The sequence below is a fragment of the Arachis stenosperma genome, chromosome 2, assembly GCF_014773155.1.
Source record: "Arachis stenosperma cultivar V10309 chromosome 2, arast.V10309.gnm1.PFL2, whole genome shotgun sequence".
Taxonomy (NCBI): Eukaryota; Viridiplantae; Streptophyta; class Magnoliopsida; order Fabales; family Fabaceae; genus Arachis; species Arachis stenosperma.
In genome coordinates, this window is record NC_080378.1 from 10,419,816 (window position 1) to 10,446,057 (window position 26,242).

Below are 26,242 nucleotides of genomic sequence, written 5' to 3' on the forward strand. Positions count from 1 at the left end.
AACAAAACAGCAAAACACTAAAATAGAGTAACAGTTACAGAACAGAGTAAGTTTCCAGCATATTAGGTGTTCTAGACTAAAACAGAGTAACAATTACAAAGCAGCAAACTTCAAGAGGAACAAAAATTGAAGAACGAAGAACGAAGAACGCAGACCGAATAACAAAGAAGAAGAATTGAAGAACCAAACTTCAAGCCAAGACCCAAGAACAATTGAAGAAATATGGAACAAAAATTGAAGAAGAAGTTAAGAGAAGATGAAGACGAGTAGACACTCACCTGGGTTCGAGAGGCCAGCGAAGACGAAGAGGAATTGGGGACGACGGCGGCGCTGACGACCTGAGAACCGAGGCGACGACGGAGGGCTAAGGTACTGGGTACGGGGTTCCTCTTCCTTTGCTTCAGAGGGCTAGGGTTCACGAGTGGAGTGAGATGAATGAATGGGGGAAGAAGGGAGGGGGGTTGGATGGGTGGTTCACGAACGAGTGGATAGGGTTTTTTTTTAAATAAACTTAAAAACGGCGTCGCTTTAGAGGAACTGGTCGGTTATCGGTCTGGTCCAATTAGCCAGTTCTCGACCGATTTAACGATTTTCTAACGGTTTTCTTTTTAATGGTTATTGGAGGAAGACTGGACTGCTTGCATCGTCGGTTTTTGGTTAAACCGGTTCGACCGGCTAGTCTGGTCCGATTTTCAGAACCTTGCTTTGTAATCATACACAAATACAAGGAGGCAGAAAGATCTTTAGTCTTTTTTAGTCATCGATTGATGTAGAAAATTCTTTTTGAGATATTTATTATATTAAATATGTTTTGCTTCAAATTGATGCTATTAATAAAATTGAGAATACTATTTTACAATGAGAATACTATTTTTATACATATCTAAATTTGCAAAGGACATATATTCTTGGCTAAATAAATTGATGTCTCATGAACACACGAGGAACCCATTGAGTGCACATGGGACTCATGTGATTCAAATTATATATATGAATCACAATCACAAGATCAATCAAACACAAGTTCTTAGTTCCTAGATTTTATGCAAAGTGCATAGAAATTTCGCCTAGATTGTTAAATTTATTTTTAAGTAGTGTTATATAACGTTAGCATTTCAATCACGATAAATATTTCATTATAAAATATAAATTTAACTTGATTATAAAGAAGATGAACATGAGAAAAAAAAGAAGCAAGAAAACACAAATGAAAAACATATTTTAGTAACACGTTATTTTTTGAAAGCATTAAAAAATAAAAAAAATTCAAAATTTTCTTTTATGAACTTAGAAGAATAATCAAGAAGATAAGTTAAGACTCCTAATCATTTTTCTAAGATTTTATTTTTTTTTTTCATTCTCTATATCTCACTTAACCAAAAAAAAATTCACATTTAATGAGAACATTTCTTTTCAAAATTATTGATGTCATAATTTTAGTAGTTTATTTTGTTACAATTAAACATTTTTTCAATGGAGGTAATATCACTTTTTTATGTATACCAGAAAATTTATAAAATTTATATATAATTCAAAAATAAAATTTTGTAATTAAAAATAATCTAATTGAAACACATTAACTTTCATGCATTTAAGATTTACCAAATACATCCTCACTCTTTATTGGAGTATAAAAAATTTTTCCTCTTGCAAATACCTGATTAGAACACAACTTCAAAAATTTTAATTCATTTATTTGCTTATGTTGTTGCCACTTTCTTTCAATCTAAGTAAGTATTAACCTAGCAAAATACATATTGTTAAAGATCGTGTGTTATGTTCTTTATGATGTCACCAAATAACTTTTTTTGATAGATTAGTAGATTGTAGTTTTTTAAATCTAAGTTATTTATAAGTGTTAGAGGTGATACGATAAAGAGATTGGAAATTCAATTAACAAATTTTAGTTTCATAATTTGATAATGTAGGTCAAAGTAAAATTGGCAAATCTGAGTAGCAAATCTCAAGGAAACACAGACACGTCTTTACTTCAATGACATTGCTATTATATTTTCTTAAGCAAGAATGATTAATTCTATCTATATACTAGACGATTTTACATATTTATCTTAAGTAACAAGTGAAGCTCAAATATAATAAAGTAGATTAAACACCAATATAATAAACAAGATTAACCACTCAACCTATACATATGCATAATGGTAGAAACTTAGGTACAGTTAACTTCATGTAAAGTTAATAGTTAAGAACCGTTAATTAATTTGTCAGGTTTGACTAAATTATCATCTACCAGCTTTCAACTATCAACTTCACATGAAGTTATCTGCCCTTGAGTTTTCACCATGTGCGAGACATCCACTAGTATGCTAAGTAACCAACTATATCAGGATTATAAGAGAAAGAATGTTTAATATCTAACATACTCCGATCTAATAAAAACCCTAAGAAATAACAGGCTAATAAACTATAGTAGTTATTACAATGTTTCTGCAGTGTCCACCATATGGGCATCATAGAGCCAATTGTGGCTGTTACACATTTTCCCCACAATTCCTTCACCGTAGTGCAACCACCACCACAACCACAACCACAACTGCCACCGTGTTTACAATTTAAACCATGCAATGTGCTCAACATTAGTAAGGTTATAAATTCTTTGCTTCCATACAATTAAGGGAACAAAAGAAGCAATCCGGAGATTTTTCTTTTTCATCCTAGACAGATCAGAATATCTTGGTTAATTAGATGTGAACTCCATATAACATAAGCAGACTTCAAATTTACAGTATATATGAAGCACCACCAAAAAAATTAGCCAAGTTAGACAGAACAAACTCTTATTATTTGGTAATAAGAAGAATAAATACAATTTCATGCTTACCCTCTAGTAGTTGTTCGGAAGGAGAGAATCCGAAGAAATCCCCAATTTACGAATCACCATCAGTTAATAGCAACTGTTGTAACTATTATCTACCACTCGATACGATCACATCAGCAATTCGTCCTGAATCCTGATACAGTTTAGTGAATATAACTAATTGCTATTGACACTTCAGGCTGGCTGATAACCTCAAATATATACCATTAATAGCCGTCAAGAATAGATGAATTTTAATTCATGTTCTTTTCATCGTATTTGAACCCAATTTTGCATCCTCTTTGATTGTACTTTTGGTTCAATTGTACCAAGAGTTCATTTCTCGACAGCAACCTGTAGGTCAATATCCATGGATATATCAAAGCAAGGGATGTTATAGCTCAGCTTCTTTTCTGCAAGAAATTACTCCAGGAACATCATTGAACCCATTCTGATGGGTTTCGCAGTGTTTCGGAGTTGCTGTTTCCAATGAGACATCTAAGACTGGGGAATCCACATCCATTGCATATTCTTTACAGTCTTTATCTAAATTGCGTTCTTTATCCTTATCATCGCACAAAGCACCATCCTCAGAAGCTAAAACCTCATTCACTTCAGTAGCGAAAGCTTTATCTGGGAACTCATTACTTGAAAAATTCTCATCGGTAGACAACAATCTAGGAGGGGAAATATAAATTGATGATAGATCAACGTCCATGTCAGCAGGTAGACTGTCTTCTCTAACCCTCTCAGATGGGATGCCATTTTCATTGCTGTGACAATCTACAACTTGATCAGCAATTTTGAGTCCATCATCAGAGTCATCACCATCAAGAGATATATCATCACTGATTATAAACTGTTTATTATCTAACTTCGGATCTTGATTACATGAGACAACTTTTGATGTCTCTAAGCAGATATCAACAACAACTCTTTTCTCATTAGGATCCATAACAGTTGCAACGCTCTCTTTATCAAGCAGGGTATTTAACTGTTGCTGAACAGAAACTGCCAAGGAGACTGCATGATCGCGAATTAAAGAGTCATAGGGTGGGCAATGCAGCATGTTCTTTAGAGCCTGCTGATACTGAAAAAAGCCAACAGAAGGCGGAAGGGACCTTCTCTTTTGATAGATGCTAATAACTTTCAGGACATGCTCGCAGAGGTTCCCACCTTGCGCCCAACTACAATTACATATGCTAAACATTGAACTGGGATTGTGAACAACATAAGTTTTTTCTGGATTATCCTGATCAGTAACCTTGGCACACCCATCTTCCAATAGGACATCAGTATCTGGAATTTTCAGCGCCTTGCGCCATGATGTCAAACCACTTATCCATTCATTTTTCCAATAGCGAGCAAAATCATCTTTTCCAGAGTACTCATCAAGCCAGAAATAAGAATGGACTTTCGTACCCAACTTGTCAACCAACCAATCAGCTCGCTGAAAAACACTGTTGTCCTTCTCATTGAACAGTCTGATCTTCAGTTGGTTGTGATAAAATTCCACTGCTGCACAAGTTTCCTGGCTAGCAAGAGGCAAAGTTTTAAGTGCATTGATCCAAGCTCCTACATCAACGGGACAAAATTTCAACAGCATCAACCTCATATAATACCCATAAAAAAGCAAATGCAAATAGGTATCAAGTCCATCATAATTAGATGTTTTTCCCATTCGATAAAACAACATAGCCTTCCAAGACTATTATTATATTCGGTGATTGTAAGTCATCATGACAATATATTGGCTCATTATGTTGGTATATGTTGGCAAATCTTCACCAGAATAATAATGAATGCCATTATTTAGGAGGGGGAAGAAATTAACGTCTTGATTGAAGATACACTCTCCCAATCTATGCACCGTTCTAAAGAACATTTGTAACCAAGACACATAACATAATTAATTAATTATTTATTCAATAAACTATTATATATGTATTGAGAAAAAAGTATCAAGAGTTAATACTTTCCTTTTTTGTTTTCATAGAAAGAAAATTGGTATATTACTAAATTACAAACAGAACAACTTTTATTTACAATTACAAATTAAAAGAAAACTTCTGATAAATATGTGGAGTTATCTTTTTATAACATTTTACAGGATAAAAAGGAAAAATTACAAATAGATAGGAGAAACAGATATCCCTTTTATAAGAAAAGGAACACGAGAAAAGAGTATCAAAACCACGTGTAATAAAAACTAAAAATTAGCAGAAACACACTGCCACAAAGGTCTGGCTTCTTTTCTTTTCTCAAAACCCACAAAGTTGTCAATGGGAACCGACCTAATGTTGTTGAACACACCATACACTTAGCAAAAGTACCAAACAATGTCTTCAAAAAATTCATGAAAAATTTTGGACGGTGCCAAGCATTTGCCTTATGTATGCAAACTATGTTTGAAATAGACGCTGATCTTTACTAGTCTGCAGCCATAGGGGTAATAAAATGAAGCACAATGATAACTGGTGGTGAGCATAATATTATTTCTCAATTTCATAAAAGATAAAAGCATTCCATGATATAGGTAGATACTACTAACCCATTCTAGGATACCAAGTAGCCTTAAAATAGTCCATAAAATTGGATTCATCAATAAAGTCTTCAATGAAATCTTCAAAGAGTGACATGGTCCCTTGAAGGCGGCAAATATTATCCACAATCAGCTCAAGTTGTTTGGATATCTTTATTTGCATGTCAATCTGCAAACTCCTCACTATGTTTTTATGCCATAGATGACGAACCCTCCAGAAACTTATCAATACTGAGCACTGAAAAACATCTCTGGCAAATACACAGAATATAGTAATTATTATTTGAGAATATAGTTTTGTAGTTTGGATTCACAATGCAAAATAGATTTCTATATCAAATATTTGAATCAGTCATCATGCTCAAATATTAAAACCATGTAAGGACCAGTCCATATCTTATGACATGGATAAAGGACTCCTAACATACAAATCAAATTCAATTTTTTAAAAAAAATAATCATCCTCAAGTAAAATAATAGTATTATTCTTGGATTCTTGGGTTTCAAAGGAAAGAGACACAAGAAGATGTCAATAGAAAACGTGAACCAAGAAGTATCAATATAAAAAAATACTCAGTACATTCTGTAAAAACATTGCAAACATTATTAACTTCAAATAATTCATATCTACATAAAGGCAATTATAAATGAAGCCATCCTACTTTTGACATTAGAAATTTAAAATCTTGAAATTGTAGTAGAAATGGACAATATTCTTTATAAATCTTACATATTTTACAATATTAGCTTCATTGATAAATTACACTAACCTGATTGCCAGGATATCATAAAGCGGATCATCTACTATAAAGCCCGCCAATCTCCAGTTAGGATCTTTTGTTTGAACTCGATTGTAAAGAGCCCTCATCCATCGATGTGCATCTAAGCTCGAAAACCTTGGAGCTATTATCCAAGCCACTGGAATGGCCTTCTTGTCACAGTTAAACACAAGAAGACTGTGAATGGGGTACTGGACAAAATAATCAATGTGTTTGCTATTAGCTTTTTGTTGAAACAGGAAACAAATATGTTCCACGGTTACTTAAAATCTATGATGCACGAACATGTACACAAATACGGGACACAACACAACAAAACGTTGTAAACAAGGACACACACACACACACACACACACACACATATATATAGATTATAATAGTATCTTAATATTTTATTGATATTAAATACAAACTAACTTTTTCAAATTTTTTTTATGCCCATTTTAAATATATAAGTTATTTTAGATAACTTTTTGCATTAATAATTAATAATATCTGGTATTACTAAACTCTTTCAAGCATAGTCAAGAATAAGGTTGGACACGCTAACACGTAATCATACTTGACTGTGTTCAAGTGTGTTCAAAGAAGTAGCTTTTAATTCTTATTAAGACACGGCTAGACACGCGTGCTAGACGAGTGTTAAACAAGTATCGTGTCTGAAATGCGTCCGACATGTGTAAATACTGCAATTCAACAAAGTGTCAATGCTCCGTAATTTAAAATCAAGGAAAAGGAAAGAAAAAGACCTTTAATTTGTTTGTACCAAATCTTGAATCTGATGCAAGCAAAGCTCGATTCCCAAATCTAATCATTTGCTGCAATTGCCACTCAGTTTGAATCCCCAGAGTAAATGGATCTGAATCAGAAAAATCTTCATAGAAGAAAACGTGACTTTGGTGGCTTTCAACCCACATCTTGATGCTAACAGCATCATCATCATCTAGTTCATATGTAGATCGACGGATCGCCCTCTCTTGTCGTCGAACATATCGGTGGGTCAAAAGGTCATCACGGTTACTAGGACCTCCCTGTCTCTCAACCGATTCATTGTGCCTCTGCATAATAGTCTCCACAGAGACCCCAACATATAGGAGAGATAAAACACGAAGTCGAAGATCTTCCGAGATATATGGAGCATACATTGCACGTGTTCCAGCAGCCTTTTTGTCCTGTGGACCATGGCATGGCAAACCCTTTTTATCCACATGTTTATCATCATTATATATGATCAAGGCAACTGAAGGTTCGGCTATGAGGCGTTTCACAATAAAGTGACAGGTGCAACCTCTCTTAGTATTTGGCCGACCAGCATTTTTCTTCTTTGGAACATATGTAGTCCGACTTGGCCGTACAACGCCACCTTTTCTGTGGTCATCGGGACCAAAGGAACACCAATACCTGCATTGACATAGTATAAAAATTCACATTGCAGTGAAATACAGGAAGCAATAGCAACAAATAGTGGACACTAAATAAAGTGTTTACAACTTACAGTATATACTCTAGTATACCATCAACCTTCGGCTTGAGAGGCATTGATGGACGACGTCGACGCCTTGCTTCAACATGAAATCTTGTTGGACATTCTTTATTATTTGATTCACCTCTCACAAAATCATCAACTCTGGCAAATGGAATTAGAGCAACTCTATCTAGTTTATCATGCCAACCTTCCACTTTCGACCATACTAGGTCAGCAGAAGAGATCTCCAATGTGGGAGGATTTTGGACGGGAAGCGACAGAATTGCATCCCATCTGGCCATTAATAACAAACACGAACAAATTTGCTTCTACAAATGTAGATGAGACTGGGAAGACACAACCAAGTGACTTCACATTTTTGTCCAATCTGCAAAGAATTAGAAGCACAGTTAAAGGCATTATCATAATGTAAGTGTATATCAGCAACAATCACCGGTGGGGTACAACCTACAAGTATGCGTGTGTTTCTATAAAAATTTGACAAACTTTATATAATAAAATAGAAAACACATCAATTTCAGCATTAAACAAGTCTAAATAGTTTAATAATAATAGTAGCAATCAGCAGCCACATGCTCGTTCAAATAATAATGCTTGATTTTTCTCCAAAATTTCAGCAGAGCATAACAATCAGTCAGCATGAGAGAAATAACAGGCCACAACAATAGCAAAAAGAAATGCAGAAAACGAGATAACAATAAGCAGAAAATCAGAATTTCAATTCTCAGTTTTTTCAAAGACTATCTCTTAGTTGGCCAATGGGCAGCAGAAGGAACATTGATAAAATATTCAAATTTAATTTAAAATCATTATTTCAAATTTATAAAAATATTTTTTAAAATTCTCTATCTACAAACACATCATAAACCATGCTTCAATGAGCCATCCCTCCAACTATGTGGTCAGCTTGTTCTTGATGATGCCTTGAGCATCTAGTTATTTTGCTTTTCTATTGTTTTCTCTTTTTGTTTGGTTATTTATTTTTCTCTCCTCTTATTAAAAAAGAAAAAAACATTTCACATTTTATAAAACAACTAAAAATTATACCGGGCACATGATGTTATCCCAAGGAACCAAATGAGTTGATATAATACAACAGAAATGCCTTATGCTTAAGAAAAGTTTGAGGTTAATTTTCACTAATGCAAGTCATATCATTGTTGTAGGCATTGCTTAAGTTGTTGTCATGATGGTTAGCACCACCTTGGTGACCCTTGTGAACTGTGATGCTCTACTTATATAGAGGGGAAATAACTAAAGTACCTCTGGCACTTGCACACTTAAGCCAGCCCCAATAAGAACAATCAATAAACCAGACTTCATAGGTAGCAAACAGCAAATTGCACATCTTACACCACACCACCACCATCACCAAAAAGTCTCACTAAAAAAACATAATAACAAAAGAAAAACATACTGACAAGCGCATTATCCATCACAATTTCTCCCTTTTTTTTGGAATAAAAGTATGAAATTTTGAGGGGTCGAAAATAGAAATAATGCATATATGAATACCTAGCCCATGAACAAGAAACACAACTTATCAAAGCAACAACACAACACACCATCAATATCCATTCCATTAGGGAAATTCTAAAGCCAAAGTTCTATCTTCCAGAAAATGACACAAAACACCATACAAAGTACAATCGTTTGAAATAAATACATTCAATTTACAGAGGAAGAGGAAAAAAGTAACAAATATTTGGATAAAATAAAACAAGAGATCAATTTAAGTTCCAGAAAGAGAAAAGGCCAACTAATAGAACACGAAGAACGAGAACGCATACCTAAGTTTCTAAAAGGAAGCGGTGTTCGTTGCGGTACCGGCAGCAGAGTTTGCAGGCGGCGGCGAAATCTGGTAGTGGATAGAACAGCGGCGGTGGTGGGAGAGAAAGTAGAGAGGTAGCGAGAGAGAGTGGGTGAGTAGAGAGCAGGAGAACAGACGGCAACGAGCTGAAAGGTTGCAGCTCCGGTGGAGAGAGATTACATAGCAATAGCGACGACGGGGAGAGAATACATAGCAGAAGCCGCAGTGAAGAGAAAGAAGTGACCGCCGTTCGAAAGTTTGAAGAAGAAGAAGAAGAAGAAGAAGAGGAATTCGGCAGCTAGGGAAGTAGCTGCCCTGTTTTAGTGTTTACTCCTACTCAGATACTCACATATTCACATGGCCGCTTTCATAATATTATTAAATAATAATAATTTTTAAAATAATTTTGAAACTTCAAAAAGTTATAATAAATAACTATAATAGATGGATTTAGATTCTCTAAATTTTGAATTTTATGTTAGAAGGTAAGGTGTAATTTTTTACTATTTATTTTATAGGTGGGACTAAGAAAAAATATAAGAGAGAAACCATTCAAGAGTAAAAGATCACATTTACTCTCTAAAATAAAAATTCAAAATTTAAAAGATAGAAATTCATAATAGATACAAGGGTAAAGTACTAATTTGGTCTCCTACGTTTATGGTAAATTCTGTTTTAGTCCTCAACGTTTAAAGTGTTCTATTTAAATCCAAAATAGTTTTGATTTGCATCAATCAGGTCCTGCCGTTAAATGGGTGTGAAATAATTAATGCCGTGTCCGACGTGGCAAGGGAGAAGGGACAGGGATTAATAGACGTGTAATCGTTCTCGTCTTTGGACAGAACCCATGCTTACCCTAACTCTTCTTTTTCTTCTTCTTGTGAAGCACGAAACGGTAAAGAAAACCAACAAACCCTACTGATCGTCACTCAAGAGTTGCGATTTGCAACTAGAGTGGAGATGTTGCCCTTCAGTAACGTTAAAGGTCCACAGAAGCAGTTAGTTTAAAACCCTTCCTTTCCGAAAGAAGATCGTATCAGGTATCCCTCTATCAAATCTCCTTAACCCATTTGGTTTTCATCTTAATGCATGTTGATATGTAATGATGCATGTTGATATCTGATTGTTTTGATTTATATTTTCATATTCGTTTCTTGTTTTGTTTTGGAAGTTTTTATTTTGCCCTAGTGATTGTATTTATGCATTTCTGTTGTTGTTGATCAATCTGCGAATTTTATGAAGTCTATTATATTTGTCTAACAAACTGTTCGAAGAATGAGTTATTTTAGCATCAAGATACACCATGGGGGGAAGTTTGGGTTTGATGGTGAACCTTTACACTATGTGGGGGGTGAGACTTCGATAGTGGACTACTGTGATGAAGATAGGTGGAGTAGGTTCAAGGCCATAGAGATAGTGGTTAAACAGGGATATGTGGCAGAGAACATCGCTGTAATGTGGTATAAGTCTCCGAAAGATAAAACAAATGTAGGACTGAGGATGCTTCACACAGACAAGGATGCAATGGACATGGCTAGAATTAGAATGAGGGACAACATGGTGGAGCTTTTTGTTGTTCACAAAGAGGGTGCTACTGCTAGGAAAGGCTGCACCATTGAAGAAGTTGAAGACATAGATGGTGGTGAGGCTGCTGCACCCACTGCAAGGACTATTGGACTTGGTTCAATTGTGCTGCACAAAGCCCAATCATCTGCTCAGGCCAAAGTGGGTAAGAAGCCCAAGTTGGTGACAGAAGCCCAAAATGATATGTTGGAGGATGATGATGAAGAGAGGTCAGGGAGGTCAGATTTTTCTGGTGATGATGAATTTGAGGATGATGACTACCAGCCAGAAAATGATTATGAGGGAGACAGTGATAAACAGTGGAGTGAAAACAGCTCTGGAGATAGTGATCTGGAGATTGCATTTGATGACAGTGATGATGATTGGAATGGTGATGGAGGATTGTATGATGTTGATATCACAACTATGAAAGATTCCTAAAAGATGAAACAGAGTGTTCCAACTGATAGAGTACAAGGAGAATTTAGTGGCAGTGTTAATAAGGGAAAGGAGCAAGTGGTGGCTGCTGGACTAAGGGATGAAGATGTTGGGTATGAGAGTGAGGAGTTGTGGGATGTCCCTGTAAGTGATGATGAATGGGATCCCTTGTTGAGGAAGTACCCATTGTACAAGAGTTTGAAGAATATGAAGGAGTATAAATGGAAGGTTGGGACAATGTACGTAGATAGAAATGCTTTTAAGGAATGTGTAACTAGCTATGCTGTGCACAGTGGTAGAGGAATATAGTTCTCAAAGTGTGATAACCATAGGTGCAAAACTGTTTGCAAAGAAGGTTGCAAGTGGTTTGCTTACTGCCATAAGATGAAGAGAGAGGATACATGGCAATTGACCAGCTGCTACAAAAAACACACATACAGTAAGGCAACCAAGATTGGTATCATGAGTTCTCAGTGGCCGAGTAAAGCTTTTATGAAGAAGATCTGTGAGAATCCTAAAATCAAGTTGAGAACTTTGATAAGGAAGGCTCATAGCAAGTGGAATGTTGATCTCACAAAGACCAAAGTTGCCAAAGTGAAGCAGCAAGCCTTGGATGAGATTAATGGTACTTATGGAGAGCAATATAGGAGGATTTATGACTATGATGCCGAGTTACTGAGGTCAAATCTTGGTTCCACTGTTTAGATACAAGTGGAAAGACCTCTTGAGTTTCAATTAGAGACACCAATCCCTGGTGAGGACATAAGACCACGATTTGAGAGGATTTATATCTGCTTGGATGCTTGCTTCATCAAGACTCCATATGGGGGTCCCAACGATCAAATTTTGGCAATTGCCTATGCTGTTGTTAAAGTAGAGACAAAAGACTCGTGGAGATGATTTTTGTTGAATCTGTGTGATGATTTGGGAGTTGATAAAATCAGATGATGTACTTTCATGAGCGACCAACAAAAGGTAACCCTCAATCTAACCAGTACTCACCTGAACTTGTGTAATTGATTCTGTCTTTAATTCATGTTGTGCTCTTATTGACTTGTGCTATTTTTAAATTCTGCTTCCAAAGGATTGATCCCTACCTTTGATGAGTTGCTGCCTGGCGTAGATCGCAGGTTTTGTGTCAGGCACTTATATAGCAATTTCAGAAAAAGGTTCCCAGGTGTTCAACTAAAAATGATGATGTGGAAGGCTGCAAAAGCAACATATGTCCAGGAGTAGGAGAGAAGGATGAAGGAGATTCAGCTGGTTGATCAAAGAGCTTATAATCATCTCATGGAGATCCCTGCCAAGTATTGGAGCAAGTCCAGGTTTAATTATTTTTCTAGAGTTGATACACTTATAAACAACATGTGTGAGTGTTTTAACTCTGTTATTGTAGAGCTTAGAGAGAAACCCATAGTGTCTATGTTAGAAGATATTATATGAATAGGTGGGCTGACAACAAACAAAGTATAGTTACATATGCTGGAGAAATTTTGCCAAAAATAAACAAAAAATTGAAAGAAAGTTGGATAAAGGTGGGGAGTGGTTGGCCATATATGCGGGTAGGGACAAGTATAGGTGTCTAGCAATCAGGGTAATAGAGACAAATTTGTTGTGGACTTAAAGTTACATGAGTGCTCCTGTAGAAAGTTTCAACTAACAGGTTACCCTTGTGAACATGCCATGAGTTGCATTAGGAAAATATGTTTAGATGTTAAGAACTATGTGAACAAGTGCTACAGGAAAGAGACCTACGTGGACTGCTATCAACATGTAATCTACCCAATGAATGGACCAAATCTCTAGACTCGGACTGAGAATGATGATGTGCTGCCACCAGTGTTTAGGAAACCAATAGGGCATCCAAAACTAAGCAGAAACAAGACTGGTGATGAGCCACGCAACAATAGACCACTGCTAAATTATCCAGGGCTGGACAATAACAAAAATGCTCCTATTATTTTGCACTTGGTCACAACAAAAAAACCTGCCCTAGAAAACGTAAGGTGGAGGCCTCAGCAAAAAAGGTAAAGTTGTTGTTGTCAATTTGAACACAATTCCTTATATGTGATTGTTATTACTGTCTGATGAACCCAATTTGTTGAACCCAATCCCCTGATGTTACTGTTTGTTGTTACTGTTTATAGCATAATGCAGCTCCACAAGTCAAGAAAAGTGCTGGCACAACTAGGACTCCAAACCCCAGCAAGAACCCAGCCAAGACAACAACAAAACCAGCAACAAAACTTCAGCCAAAGAGAAAGAGCAATACACAAGTTGGAGGGACCCAAGAGTCACAAACATTCTCTAATAAGAGAGCTAGATGCAGTAGCAGCGCCAGTCAACCCCAGCCATCGACAATAACAGTCACTAGCCCATCAAGGAGGATCCTGAAGTTCATGGCAAAAATACCACCTAGGGCCTGGAAAGCATTGGGATGAATTTATAGTAGATTTTAGTGTTTACCTTCTGTTTTGTAATGAAAGTGACAATAACCAAGGGCTGATGTCCATGTGATACTTTAGATAGCCTACTTTAAGACTACTAGTTTCATGTTGATCTCTTTTGTGTTGTTATCTTTTCATGGTTATATTTAAGGCTTGTTTGGATACTATAATGCTTAAGAGAAGCTTCTTTAAGACTTCTCCATTATCTAATGATTTAAATGAATTTTCAGCAGCATAGTTATGTGAATTGGCAAATTAAGCCTTCTATTTATTAATAGATCAAACTGAATTAAATTTTTACAGGGCCAAATAATGTATGTCAAAATACAGGAACTCATAGATTTTTATTTCACTCAAAAACTTGATCATGTTTACAGCAAATGCCTTTACACATATAACTTCCAAAAGTTCAACTAACACATCACTGTTATCACCCTAACTGTATGTCAATTTTTTCAATACCCTAAACACTTAACATTCCCTCCAAACTAGCGACAACAACAGCAAAGCAAACAAACATAACTGCTAACCCCCTAAACCTCAATTAAGTCGAACATATAGCAGCAGCCCAGTCGTTGTCCATCCAAGAATTCCAACAGCAAGTGCCGATGCAAATTTTCTTTCGGCTTTCTGCAGTTCTTGTTTCAACACACTTGCTTTGTTCTTCAGTATTTGAATTTGTGGATCTTGCCCTTTAGGCTCTGCCCAAGCAAAATAATCGCATCCTTCTCCTATCTGTTCTCAACCAAACCAAAACGAAGACACCACACAGTTCAAATCCTCCAAACATTAACACCCAACGCTATTTTGAAATAAGAGACAGAAAGGAGGAGACTCACTAGATACTTAACGCATCCCCAGAATCTTCTTCCTGGATTCTCCGCTGTAGATGATGTCCGTAACACTGGTCTCTCCACAGAAGCACGTCCTCCTTCTCCCACGACTCTTGGTGCTGCTACGCGAACCTTGGGAAGATGACTGAGGAGCCATTCTCAACAGACGAAGAACATCAATTTTGAAAATTAGGGTTTACTTATTGGACCTTATTTCCTTTTTCTTTTTTTTTTTGGTGCTTCCAACGGTTAACTGTAGCCACTATACCTAATTTGCCACGTCGGACACGACGTTAAGTATTTCACACTCACTTAACGGTAGGACCTGATTGATGCAAATCAAAACTATTTTGAATTTAAATAGAACACTTTAAACGTTGGAGACTAAAACAGAATTCATCCCAAACGTAAGGGATCAAATTAGTACTTTACCCTATATACAAAACACAGTAATAATAAAGTTAGATATTTTTTAATATATAAAATTATATTCAATTTTTTATTTTAATAAAATAGGTATTAATTTAAAAAATATTTTAAAAAATATTATTAATTTTCAAAAGGTACAATATAATTTTATTTCACTTCATCCAGAATTGAATTCAGTAAACCAAAGAATTAAAGGATAGAACATATGATGAGGAAAAAGATTATGCACTATAGTTATACCCAAAAGCATAAATTATGTGTTCAAAAAATTTTATTAAACCAAATTTTACTTTTTGAATTAGATCGAGTTAAAATGACTCAAACGTAATTAGATGAAAATATTTAATTTTATGAAATAGAACACAACTTCATTTATTGTTGTTGCTACTTTCTTTCAACTAAAATGCATATTGACCTAGTAAAATACATATGGTTGAAGATTATGTGTTATGTTCTTTATTTTTTTTAATAGATTCGTATAGTGTACTTTTTAAATTCAAGTTATTTATAAATATTTTGGTAAAATTGTTAAATTGATCGGCTCAATTTATTTTGGTTCAATTTATTTTAAGTTGACGAATTAAACGGGTTAGTTCATTTAAATTTAATTTATTTACTGACCATAATTTTTGCAGTTTGAATTATTTATAGTTAGTACGATTAGTTAAATGAATTGACCTGTTTATTTTATTTTTTTAAAAAAATATTTTAACAAAAATATCAATTTAAGATAAAATAACCTTAAATAAATATTTTTTTAAATTGATAAATCAGATTTTTGAAAAAAAAAATATTGGCAAAAAATATTACTATTTTTTGAAACATATATATAAAAAATAAACCATCTATTTAATCTGCGAATTAACTGTTTAACTCATTATTTCTTTTTTAATTAATTAGAATTAATCCGTTTAGTCCAAAATTAAAATGAGCTTAATTTTAAAAATAAAATTCGTCCATTTAAATAGATAAACAAATTTGTTCAATAAATTTATTTTATTTTAACGATCCTAGTGAGAGCTGATATGATAAAAAAAAATTAGAAATTTAATAACTTAATTTTAGTTTCACAAATTTGGTAATGTAGGTCAAAATAAAATTGGCAAATTTAAAATTGCAAATCCCAAGAAAACATAGACACGTCTTTTCTTCAATGACATTGCTCTTATATTTTCTTAAGCAAGGATTATTAATTCTATCCACTAGACGATTTTACATAGTTATCCTATATAATAAGTGAAGCACAAATATAATCAAGTAGAATAAACACCAATACAATAAATAATATTTAGGTTTTATTAGATAGATAACGAAAATTATGAAGAACGTTAATAATGAGATGTACTCTAAATCCATAGAAAGATAAAAAAAATAATCCATCACAAATTACCCTCTCAAAAAATATACTTTTATTTTTTATATTTTAACCATTTACCTTCTAACTCTTCTACTGTTGCATACTCCTTTCCAAACTTTTGTTGTGCTATCGGTTCCTCTCTCACCAACTAGTCTCAGCAACTCAAACTTTTTCTCCAACAAGAAAGTCGATTTTTAGAATAAAAATAACCATCTATATACCTAATAAAATAAACATCCAACTAAGCATGGCAACGGATATCTACGGGGGCGGGAACATCCTACCTCCATCCCCATATTCAGTCCCCGTCCCCGTAACTAGTAAAAGGGATCCCGTATTTGTTGAACACTAGAGACTCCATGGATATTCGTAAATTTTTAAAAAATTAAAAAACTGGAAAAAATTTAAAAAAAATGAAAAACTATATCAAACATTATGTTCATAGTTTCCAAAGACATTAACAACAACAAATATTTAATATCAAATATATCCATAAAACTACCAAAGTACTAAATATATCTGAAAACAATAAAGCATAATTTATTACATTGTAGAATTCTCAAGCCTTTTTTCACCATGTAATGGTAACGATGTTAAATTTCGATTTGTTTGAATCTTATATCAAAAAGAAGAATACAATTAAAGGTTAAAATTAAGAATAAGTCAATAATATGAAAAATAAGTCAATAATATGAAAAAAAATAAATCGATGGAGTGCTTTTTTCAAAAGTATTACTCAATGCATCAAAGAAAAACATTTTATAAAATTACAGAACAATAAAACTATAATCACATACACACAAATATCCACAATAAATCACATAAATCAAATTATAGAGAACAATTCATAGAAAATCACAAAAATTAAATCACAGACATCACAAAAATTACACATAAATCACAGATAAATATAAATTAACAAATATAAATTATAATTTTAATTTTAATTAACCTAACTCACAGAAATTATAACATTGCTACTGTAATTAACAAAGAATCAGAATAAAAAATTATAACATAAACACATAAATAATAGAATCCACAGAGATTGAATCACAAAGGCCCTAAAAATCAGAAGCAGCATAAAAAAATATAAATTATAATTAACCTAACTCTAGACATTATAATAAATTAATCAAAGTAAATAATGAAAATCTCCGAGTTCACACTTTACAGAACTGACCTACCCGACAAAAAAGAGGAGCAGACCAATGAAGACTGGCGATTTATCCGCGAAGACCGGCGAAGACGTGACAAATCGACAAAAATGCAATGACCGACGATGACACGAGCACTGCAAGATGGCAAGGTGAGTGTGACGGTGAGCTCGAGAGGTGCGGTGAGAGACTAAGGGGATGGGAGATGGCACTGAAGGACCGAGGGGGTAGGAGGTGGCAATCGGCGATGATGACCGTGCATGTGTTCATTCATGAATCAGGAGAGGAGAGGCTGAGGGTTTGAAGAGAGGAGAGGAGAGGCTGAACTCTGAAGTTTTTGAATTTTGTCACTGACGGCTACGGTTAACTCAATCTCATTGTCATATATGTTATATATATAATGGGAGAATTTTAGTATTTTCATATATCTCTTTATAAAAGCACTTGTATTTAAACTATATATGAAAAAATAGAATTGAAAATTGTGCATCCAAAATATTATAAAAATTTATTTTTTCTTAAAAAAAAAGAGAAAAAACTAGTGAAAGAGACTAATTTGATGTACAACATTCAATTTTAGAGACTAAAATGAGTCACTTAATAAAAAATAAGGAATTAATTTGGTGCATCTACAATAATGATATAATGGATGACACGTGGATGAATACTGTTGTGACACGTGGCCAAATAGCATTGTGACACATGGCACAACTATCCACATCAGCATGCTACGTGTCACCAGTCAACACATCATCATACCATTATACATGGCTAAACTATGGAGTGACACGTGTCACTAAGAATTTACGTCATCAAGTCATGTCATCACATCGTTAATGAAAAATAGATCAAAGACTAACATAATGCACTTTTATCAATTTCAAAAACATAATTAACACAATTAAAATTTTAAAAATAATTTTAGTGTACAAGACCAACTTCAAAGATCATTTTAGAATTTAACTCCTCTTTGACTACACTCCTCTTATCTAAAATAGTGTGAGTTGCGTGGTTTTGAAGGACTCCAACTCTTTTCACCCATCTATCCTGTCAGAAGTTGGTTGTAAATCCGTTTCTGATGAAAGTGACAATGTAGTTCAGGAATTTCGGCCATAACTTGACAAGCTCCTACCAAATATGATTACTTTAAAATTCATCTAAGAAATAAGAACTTAAGAAGTGTGAAGTGCATTTATTTATTTTCTTTAATGGAAACACGACTAAAAGCCAAAAAAAGAGCGAAAAAGTGAGAGGTGCATTTAGACAAAATTTAAACAAACGAATAATAATTCTTTCGTGGGTTAAAATAAGGTGATTGCTCCCATACTTTAAAATTTGTGATAGAATTCAGATCCTGTTTATGTGAATTAATATAATATAAACATGTGGTATCATTAATTTCAGTTAATTAATAATTAAATAATTTTAAAAAATTAAAATTTAATGTATTTTAAAAGTATATTAAATATTATTTGTGTATAAATATAAATACGTATATATCTTAATTATATATAATTAATTATGGTTAAGTATTTTTATTTATTAAAATTAATACAAAATTAAAAAAAATTCTTCTCTTTAATTACTTCCAGTTTTTTCTTCCCAAAATACGAGTTATTGTCTGTTCTTTTAACTTAGAGTATTTCATTCTCAACCCTCAGATCTGAACCTTTTTTACTACTGTCGTTCATCACCACTCACCAATACTGCCACATCCCTTCTATCTTTCACTCCTTCGCAGGGACGTATTTATTTATAAGTTAGTGGGGGCAACTGCCCTAGTGAGATTTTAAAAAATAGGAAGTAGTTTTTAATGAAATACCATAATTGTCTCCACTATATAATTAATTTTGCCCCCAGTCCAAAGTCCCAAATCCCTAACTCTTCTTCTTCTCCATTTCTCTCCAAATCGGAAATCCCTTGCTCCAAGCCTCCAACCTCCACCCTCCAGGCTCCAGAGTTACTGCCGTCAGGCGCCAGCCCGCCACTCTGCGTCTCTGCCAGTCCGTCGGTTTCTACTTGCATCGCCGCCACGCCGCGTCTGATGGTTCTCAGGTTTTGCCTTCTTCTGCGTCACTGCTTGTGATTTGTGTGGTTCTCTCGCTCTTCCTCTTCTGTGTTCCTTCCTTTGACACTCGACAGTTCGACGTCTGGTCCTGCGGTTCTACCTTCTTCTTCAGCAAACATCAATCTCTTTTGGACTTCTGGTTCTTCTTTCTTGGGGTACGATCCTCTTCTCTATTGTTGCTGGCACTGCACCGCTACTGAGTCGTCCTCCTGGTCCTGGAATTCAGTCTTGGACTTTGCCTCTTGGTACATAATTGGGATTTGAAAACCCAAATCAACCTTTCAGGAGTGGTAAATACTAAACAATTCTCAAGTCTACCTGTAACCAATTAATTATAGCATATGTACATTATAAATAAATAAGCTTTTGGGGTGGGGTCATGGAGATTCAGAATAAAAGAATAATTTGTGTCTTTGTGTCTTTGTGTAACATGGCATTGGTTAGGTGGTATTGTATTGGTTTTCTTGTTAAGTTAAAACAAGAAATTATGAGCAACTAGCCAAATTCATTATATTCATTGAGATAATGAGATTCAAGTTCTGTTGGACAATTGGAGTGTTATATTTTTATGTGACTAAATAATAATCAATAGTTACTTAGTTAGCACATAGTTCATATAGTTAGTTACTTCATTCAGGTTTTTGCTCATTTGTTTCATTGTTTGATAATTGATAATTTGATATGGTTGGTTTAGAAACTGTGAATTTGTGATTGAATTTGTTGTGATGATGTAATTGATACTTTAGTTTCATTAGTTGTTTGTTAATTATTTTTATATATTGAGATATTTTGAATTAGAAATTTGTCAGTTTATTAGTTGCTAGCTTGCTGCGGTTGCTTGGTAGAAATTAATTTTATTAATTGATCAATTTTGTATTTATAATTTTATGCTAAACTTTTCAATTTGTGTAGAATTGTGAATTAATTTTATTAATTAATTAATTTAGGTTTATAATTTTATTCTATTAGTAATGGAGAAATATTTCAAAAGAATTTCATCATTGGATATTAGATCCCAAAACAATTCATCGACTTCTTCTAATAAGAGAAGGTTTTTAGAATTCAAAGTAGAGAGTCTCATAGCAAATCCAGGATAAAGACCAAAGATTTCAAGTTACCCTCTGAATGACAGAGACAAAGTTAGATCTGCATATTTGCAAAAAGGTCATTGTCAACCAAAGACTCGTGATTTTTCCGCAAATTGCTTGTGGTTCTTCTTTTCGAAGATTTAATCCTAATTAGTTTGATGATTATGGCAATATATTAGAGTATAGTATATCAAAAGATGCTGTTTTTTGTCTTTGTTGTTATCTTATGAAACCTGAGACTGAAGGTAGTGCTGCTTTTGTAACCAATGGCTTTTCAAATTGGACAAAAAAAAGAAGAGATTACAAACTCATGTTGGGATTCATGATAGTGCTCATAATCAAGTTTGGATAAAATATGAAGCACTTATGAAGCCAAAACAACACATTAGTGCTGCTACTGAAAAATAATCTGAGCAAGATAAAAAGAATTATCAAATTCACTTGACAACCACAATTGATTGTATTAGATTTCTTTTGCGACAAGGATTAGCCTTTCAATCTTTTCAAAATATGAAATCTAGAAGAATGGAATTTTAAATTATTTATTATTTTGAATTATTATTTTATTGTTTTATTATTATATTATATATATTTTGCCCCCACTGATAAAATTTTTTGGATCCGTCACTGTTCCTTTGTCTATTTCCATCTCCATCACCGTCTATCCCGTCCTTAGCCTCTGTGACCCTGATTACAATGCCCCATGTTTTCGCCTCCAACAGTAGTGTTGCCGCCGTCTCTCACGTCCTGAGCCTCCGTGAATCCTGTGTCTGCCGCCTCCGATCCACCAGCGTAGCCGCGTCTCCATTACCGTCTCTAACGTCCACACATGACCCCTGTTCAACGGTGATATTAGGTTAGGTTTTCATCCTTCAAATTATTCTCTGTTCATTCGCTGTTCAAACAATGAATTTCATTTTGTTTTTGTTATTTGGCCTTATTTCGCTGCTTGCATGTTCAAACCATAAGTTTAATTTTGTTGATTCCTTCTGGTGATTACCAAATCAATTATTAGGATTGCCATTATATTTAATTTATGGATCAAACTTGCTGCCATAAATACAATTTTTTGAGCTATATGTCTACTATATAGATTGATCTTCTAGATTAATTGTTGTTTTTCAATTTTATATTTAGTTCTACGCCTCCTGTAACTTTGGCATGCTAGTGGATTATATTAGGTCATTTAAATAGTTGTTAGTATTTTTTGTTTAAATTTTTAGAAATTTGGCAATTGGCTTACTGGGATAAAATGGTTTGGGTTCTTGTTGAAGCTTTCATATAGGTATTAGATCTCGAAATCACCAAAAACAGTGTATGTGAGATTAACTTGTGAAAGTAAATTTTCAAATTATAATTTATTATTCAGAATACATTTGTTTTAGCTTGGTTTTTTTTTTTTTACACATTTTTTGTAAACTTTGTAAGTATCTTAATTGATTATTTTGGTCATTTCAATTGTAAGTGAAAATTTTATTAAGAAGGATGTGATATTGAAGAAATCCGGTTCAAGAAAGGGAGTTGACTTTGTGTTTTGTTTTATTAGTTGGTGATGTACTATTTTATTGAAGCATTGACTATAGTATATATATATGTAGTTGATTGATCTTAGGATAATAGATATAGCCACATTTCATTTATGCTTTGAATCATGGTTGAATGAAGCTGAGTTAATCCTACTTCAATTTTGTTTCGAAATTTAACATATCATGAAGCTGGATTAAGCCTTTTTCATTTTTGTTTTGGAGTTTCTGAATTTGACATACCATAGCTGTCTTAGTTGTGGCTTTTTTATTTGTCTAATATATGGAATTATAGAAAATTATAGTCATGGAATTTATGCCTATTTCGTCTAACCTATACCTTGGATTTTGTTTTTTGTGATTGGTTCTCTAATATAGCATAAATAACATTAAAGAAAGATATGATGTTATTTACTTTTGAAACTGATTAGTAAACTTTCAAAGTATGAGATTAACTTGTAAAAATCTCCTTTGTTTCAAATTATGATTTATTACTCAGAATACATTTGTTATATTTTTATGGGGTTTTTGAATATGACGGATTATAATTGTTTAATGTATGATTTATTTTATTTTGTTAAGTTATTTTTGTAAAGTTTGTTAGTATCTTAATTAAATAATTTTATGATTTATTTTTTGAATAGAATTTCATCATAAGCATGAACATCGATAACAATAAATTTTTAGAGGAGTCTATCGAATGTAATGAGCTGTGTTTTCGGTATGATAATAGTTCTGATAAGGAGGTGGGAGATGTTATCAACAATGAGGGTACAGTTAGTGAATCTATGGAGGTATCGAATTGTAGCTATAAAATTCAAAAAGTTGAGAAGAAGCTAAACGAATTAAGCTATGATGACATGTGGGGTATTGAGTTTGACACTGTTGATCAATGTTGTGATTTCTATAGAAATTATGCTTGAGTGTATGGTTTTGTTGAGAGGCTTGACGAAAAAGGACAAGATTTCAATAGAAATCTTAATATGCGATAGATGATTTGTAACAGAGAGGGTACACGTAGAAAAAAGTACTTGGAGATGGAGAATAGAAAAAAGGATCACAAGCCAATCACACGTGCAATGTGTCAAGCAAAGGTTATATTTCACTATGACTTGATTTTACAAAAGTGGCGGGTCACCAAATTTGAAGAGACTCACAACCATGACCTCATCCCACTTAAGTATATCCAATTTGTTCCGGCATATCGAATAAAGACCGACGTTGATAAAGCACAGGCTTATAGTTTTCACTTTTATGGTGTTAGAACTTGTCATATAATGGGGTTCATGGTGGTACAAAAAGCAGGTCCGAACAGGATGGGATTCACAAAAAAAGATCTATACAAACATTTTGACAAATCGAGGCGTGCAAAGATAAAAGATGCTGATGCACATGCAGCATTGAGTTACCTAATTTCTAAGGCAGATGAGGATCCACTATTGCAAGAGAAGTTTACTTTAAAGGATAGTAAGTTTGATAATTTAGTGTCGGCTGATGGATCTAGCATCACTGATTACCAATATTTTAGTGATGTGTTAGCCTTCGATACGAAATACCAAAAAAACAAATATAATAGGCCGTTGGTTGTCTTCTCAGGACAAACATACGTTTGGTTGTGGTTTATTTTTCGATGAGAAGTGCAAAACCTATTTTTTTATGTGTTGAAGATGTTTATGGAGATAATGGGTAATAAACAACCTATAGCCGTAGTGAGAGATGGAGATCTTGCAATGAGAGGGGGCAATAAAAGAAGTTCTTCCAAATGATGCACACCGTCTTTGTGCATGACATCTATACTATAATTCCTGTGAAGCTATAAAGAATTCAAAATTTTTAGATGGGTTAAAGCACCTAATGTATGAAAATTTTTTTCCTAAAGAGTTTGAGAGAAGATTGCATAACTTGATATCTGAGTACGGGTTTTTTGAGAATGAATGGTTACAAAAGACATATGGGATCAAAGAAATGTGAGCTTCCTTATATTTAAATGATAAGTTTTTTGGTGGAATCAGGACTACGTCAATATGCAAAGGTATTCACTCATTGATAAAGAATTACATTAGTAAAAAGTGCTACGTTTTAGAATTGCTACACAACTTTATTGAAGCATTGACGCAGTATCGGACAAATGAACTCTTATCCGATTTTAAATCATTGTTTACAACTCCTGTGTTGACCACGTATATTCAAGACATTGAGAAGCAAGCAGCCGATATTTTCACTAGAAGTATGTTTAAAGAGGTTCGGTGTAAGATAGAAGAAGCTGGCAAGTTAAATGTTGTAACCCATTCAGTAAGCAACAATGAAGTCAAGGTGAGAATAAATAAATATAGGCAACCCGGGAGGGAATGTGAAGTACAATATGATAAAGCCACTAAAAAATTTGCTTGTGATTGTCGTTTGTTTGAAAGTCGTGGCATTCCATGTTGTTATATTTTCTGTACTATGAGACATTACCACATCGATATTATTTCTGATACTCTTGTCTGCACGAGGTGGACTAAAAATGCTAAGAAGAATTATGTATGTTCAGTTACATCCGCAGAAACTGACTCTGAAAATATTGCTGATATTAGATATGGTGCTCTAGCAACACTGTGTTTCACATTATGTGAGTCAGCATCAAAGAACCGAGATGACTTCATGGAGATTAGAGATGACATTTTTGGGCTAATCCAAAAGCTAAAAAAGAGACACAATCCTGACTCCAATGTTCTTTCAAATGTGTGTTTGGTCGGTGATCCAACTGTTGTGAAGACAAAGGGAGCCCCTCATCAAAATAAATGGGCGGTAAAATCTTGTAAGTGTTCTCATTGTACACGTCGTGGTCATACGATTTGAAGGTATCCAAAATTATACAGTAGAGACATCCTACATACTGGTCATTTACAAGCACAAAGTTAATCTTGATTTCACGATTGTTAAGTAACAAGTACTAATCTATGCATTAGTTTTTTGTATCTCCCATTACTCACAACCTATCACACGATATTAATAATGAATTGATGTGAGGTTAAGCTATAAAAGAAAAAATTAATTAAATAATAAAGTAATTGTTGACCGTAAATTGATCTCCAGAGTTGACAATGAGGCAATTAGGGAGGAGATTGACCATGAGACAATTAGTTGAACGAATTGACAATAAATGCATATCTCATAATTGCAATAACAACTTAATTGTAACGTATTAATAAATTAATAAGGTCTCTTTTTAAAATAATAAATAAATTATTTATTTATAGTCATTATCATAGTTATTATTACGTATAAGATTATTAATTATTAATTACATGTAATTGACTTATTTTATTCTTAGGGTAGTGCTAGGTAGCCAAAAAATAGTGTATAATATAGATATAACACAGAATAAATGCCAATCTCATGATAAGCGAGTGGAGTAGACCTGCTTATCAATAACATACTTATCACTCAACCTTTTTCTCTATGCCTGGAGTAATTAATTTCATTCCCAAAATTTATTTGAGTTTTTTCTAAATCAAATCCCTAACATCTCTCATCTACATTTATATCAATTAAAATGCAATTTTTGTCTAGTGGATTAACATTCGAATATACTATCAAATTAACCCGAGTGAAAGATCAAGACTTTTCTCTCCATTTCATTCAAACCATAAGCCCACAACCGAGAAATGCGAAAAAGACACAAAGAGGAGGAAACCCAGCAGCTTCGTCATCGGAGCATCACATAGCCTTGTCTCTGACTCCTATAGGTATGTTATCTAGTTTTATGTTTCGATTAATTGGCATATTAGGGCTCCATTATCTGTTGTTGTATGTGACTGGATTCGATATTAATGATGAAAGTTTTGGTCTTTATATCACGTTGATGGGTTTGGAAAAAGGAAAAAAGGAAAAGCTTGCAAAGATGGCGTTTTGAGAGTGG

General features: G+C 33.9%; 1 protein-coding gene across 2 annotated transcripts; it reads right to left on the minus strand.

Annotated features, from left to right (window-relative positions):
- Positions 1-2,033: 2,033 nt before the first annotated feature.
- On the minus strand, positions 2,034-9,755 carry LOC130961555 (uncharacterized). Of its 2 annotated transcripts, XR_009079593.1 has the most exons (7): positions 9,416-9,755; positions 7,635-7,992; positions 6,889-7,540; positions 6,131-6,330; positions 5,370-5,611; positions 2,843-4,393; positions 2,034-2,675 (listed from the first exon to the last, which is right to left on the minus strand). XR_009079593.1 is itself a non-coding variant. In XM_057887496.1 (6 exons), the coding sequence occupies exons 2-6, from the start codon at positions 7,904-7,906 to the stop codon at positions 3,213-3,215; spliced, it is 2,547 nt and encodes an 848-aa protein (XP_057743479.1). In that variant the 5' UTR covers positions 7,907-7,992; positions 9,416-9,755; the 3' UTR covers positions 2,682-3,212. The 2 variants fall into 2 exon arrangements, 1 of the variants encoding a protein (XP_057743479.1); XM_057887496.1 differs by lacking the exon at positions 2,034-2,675 and having other exon boundaries at positions 2,682-4,393.
- Between the last annotated feature and the right edge of the window lie 16,487 nt (positions 9,756-26,242).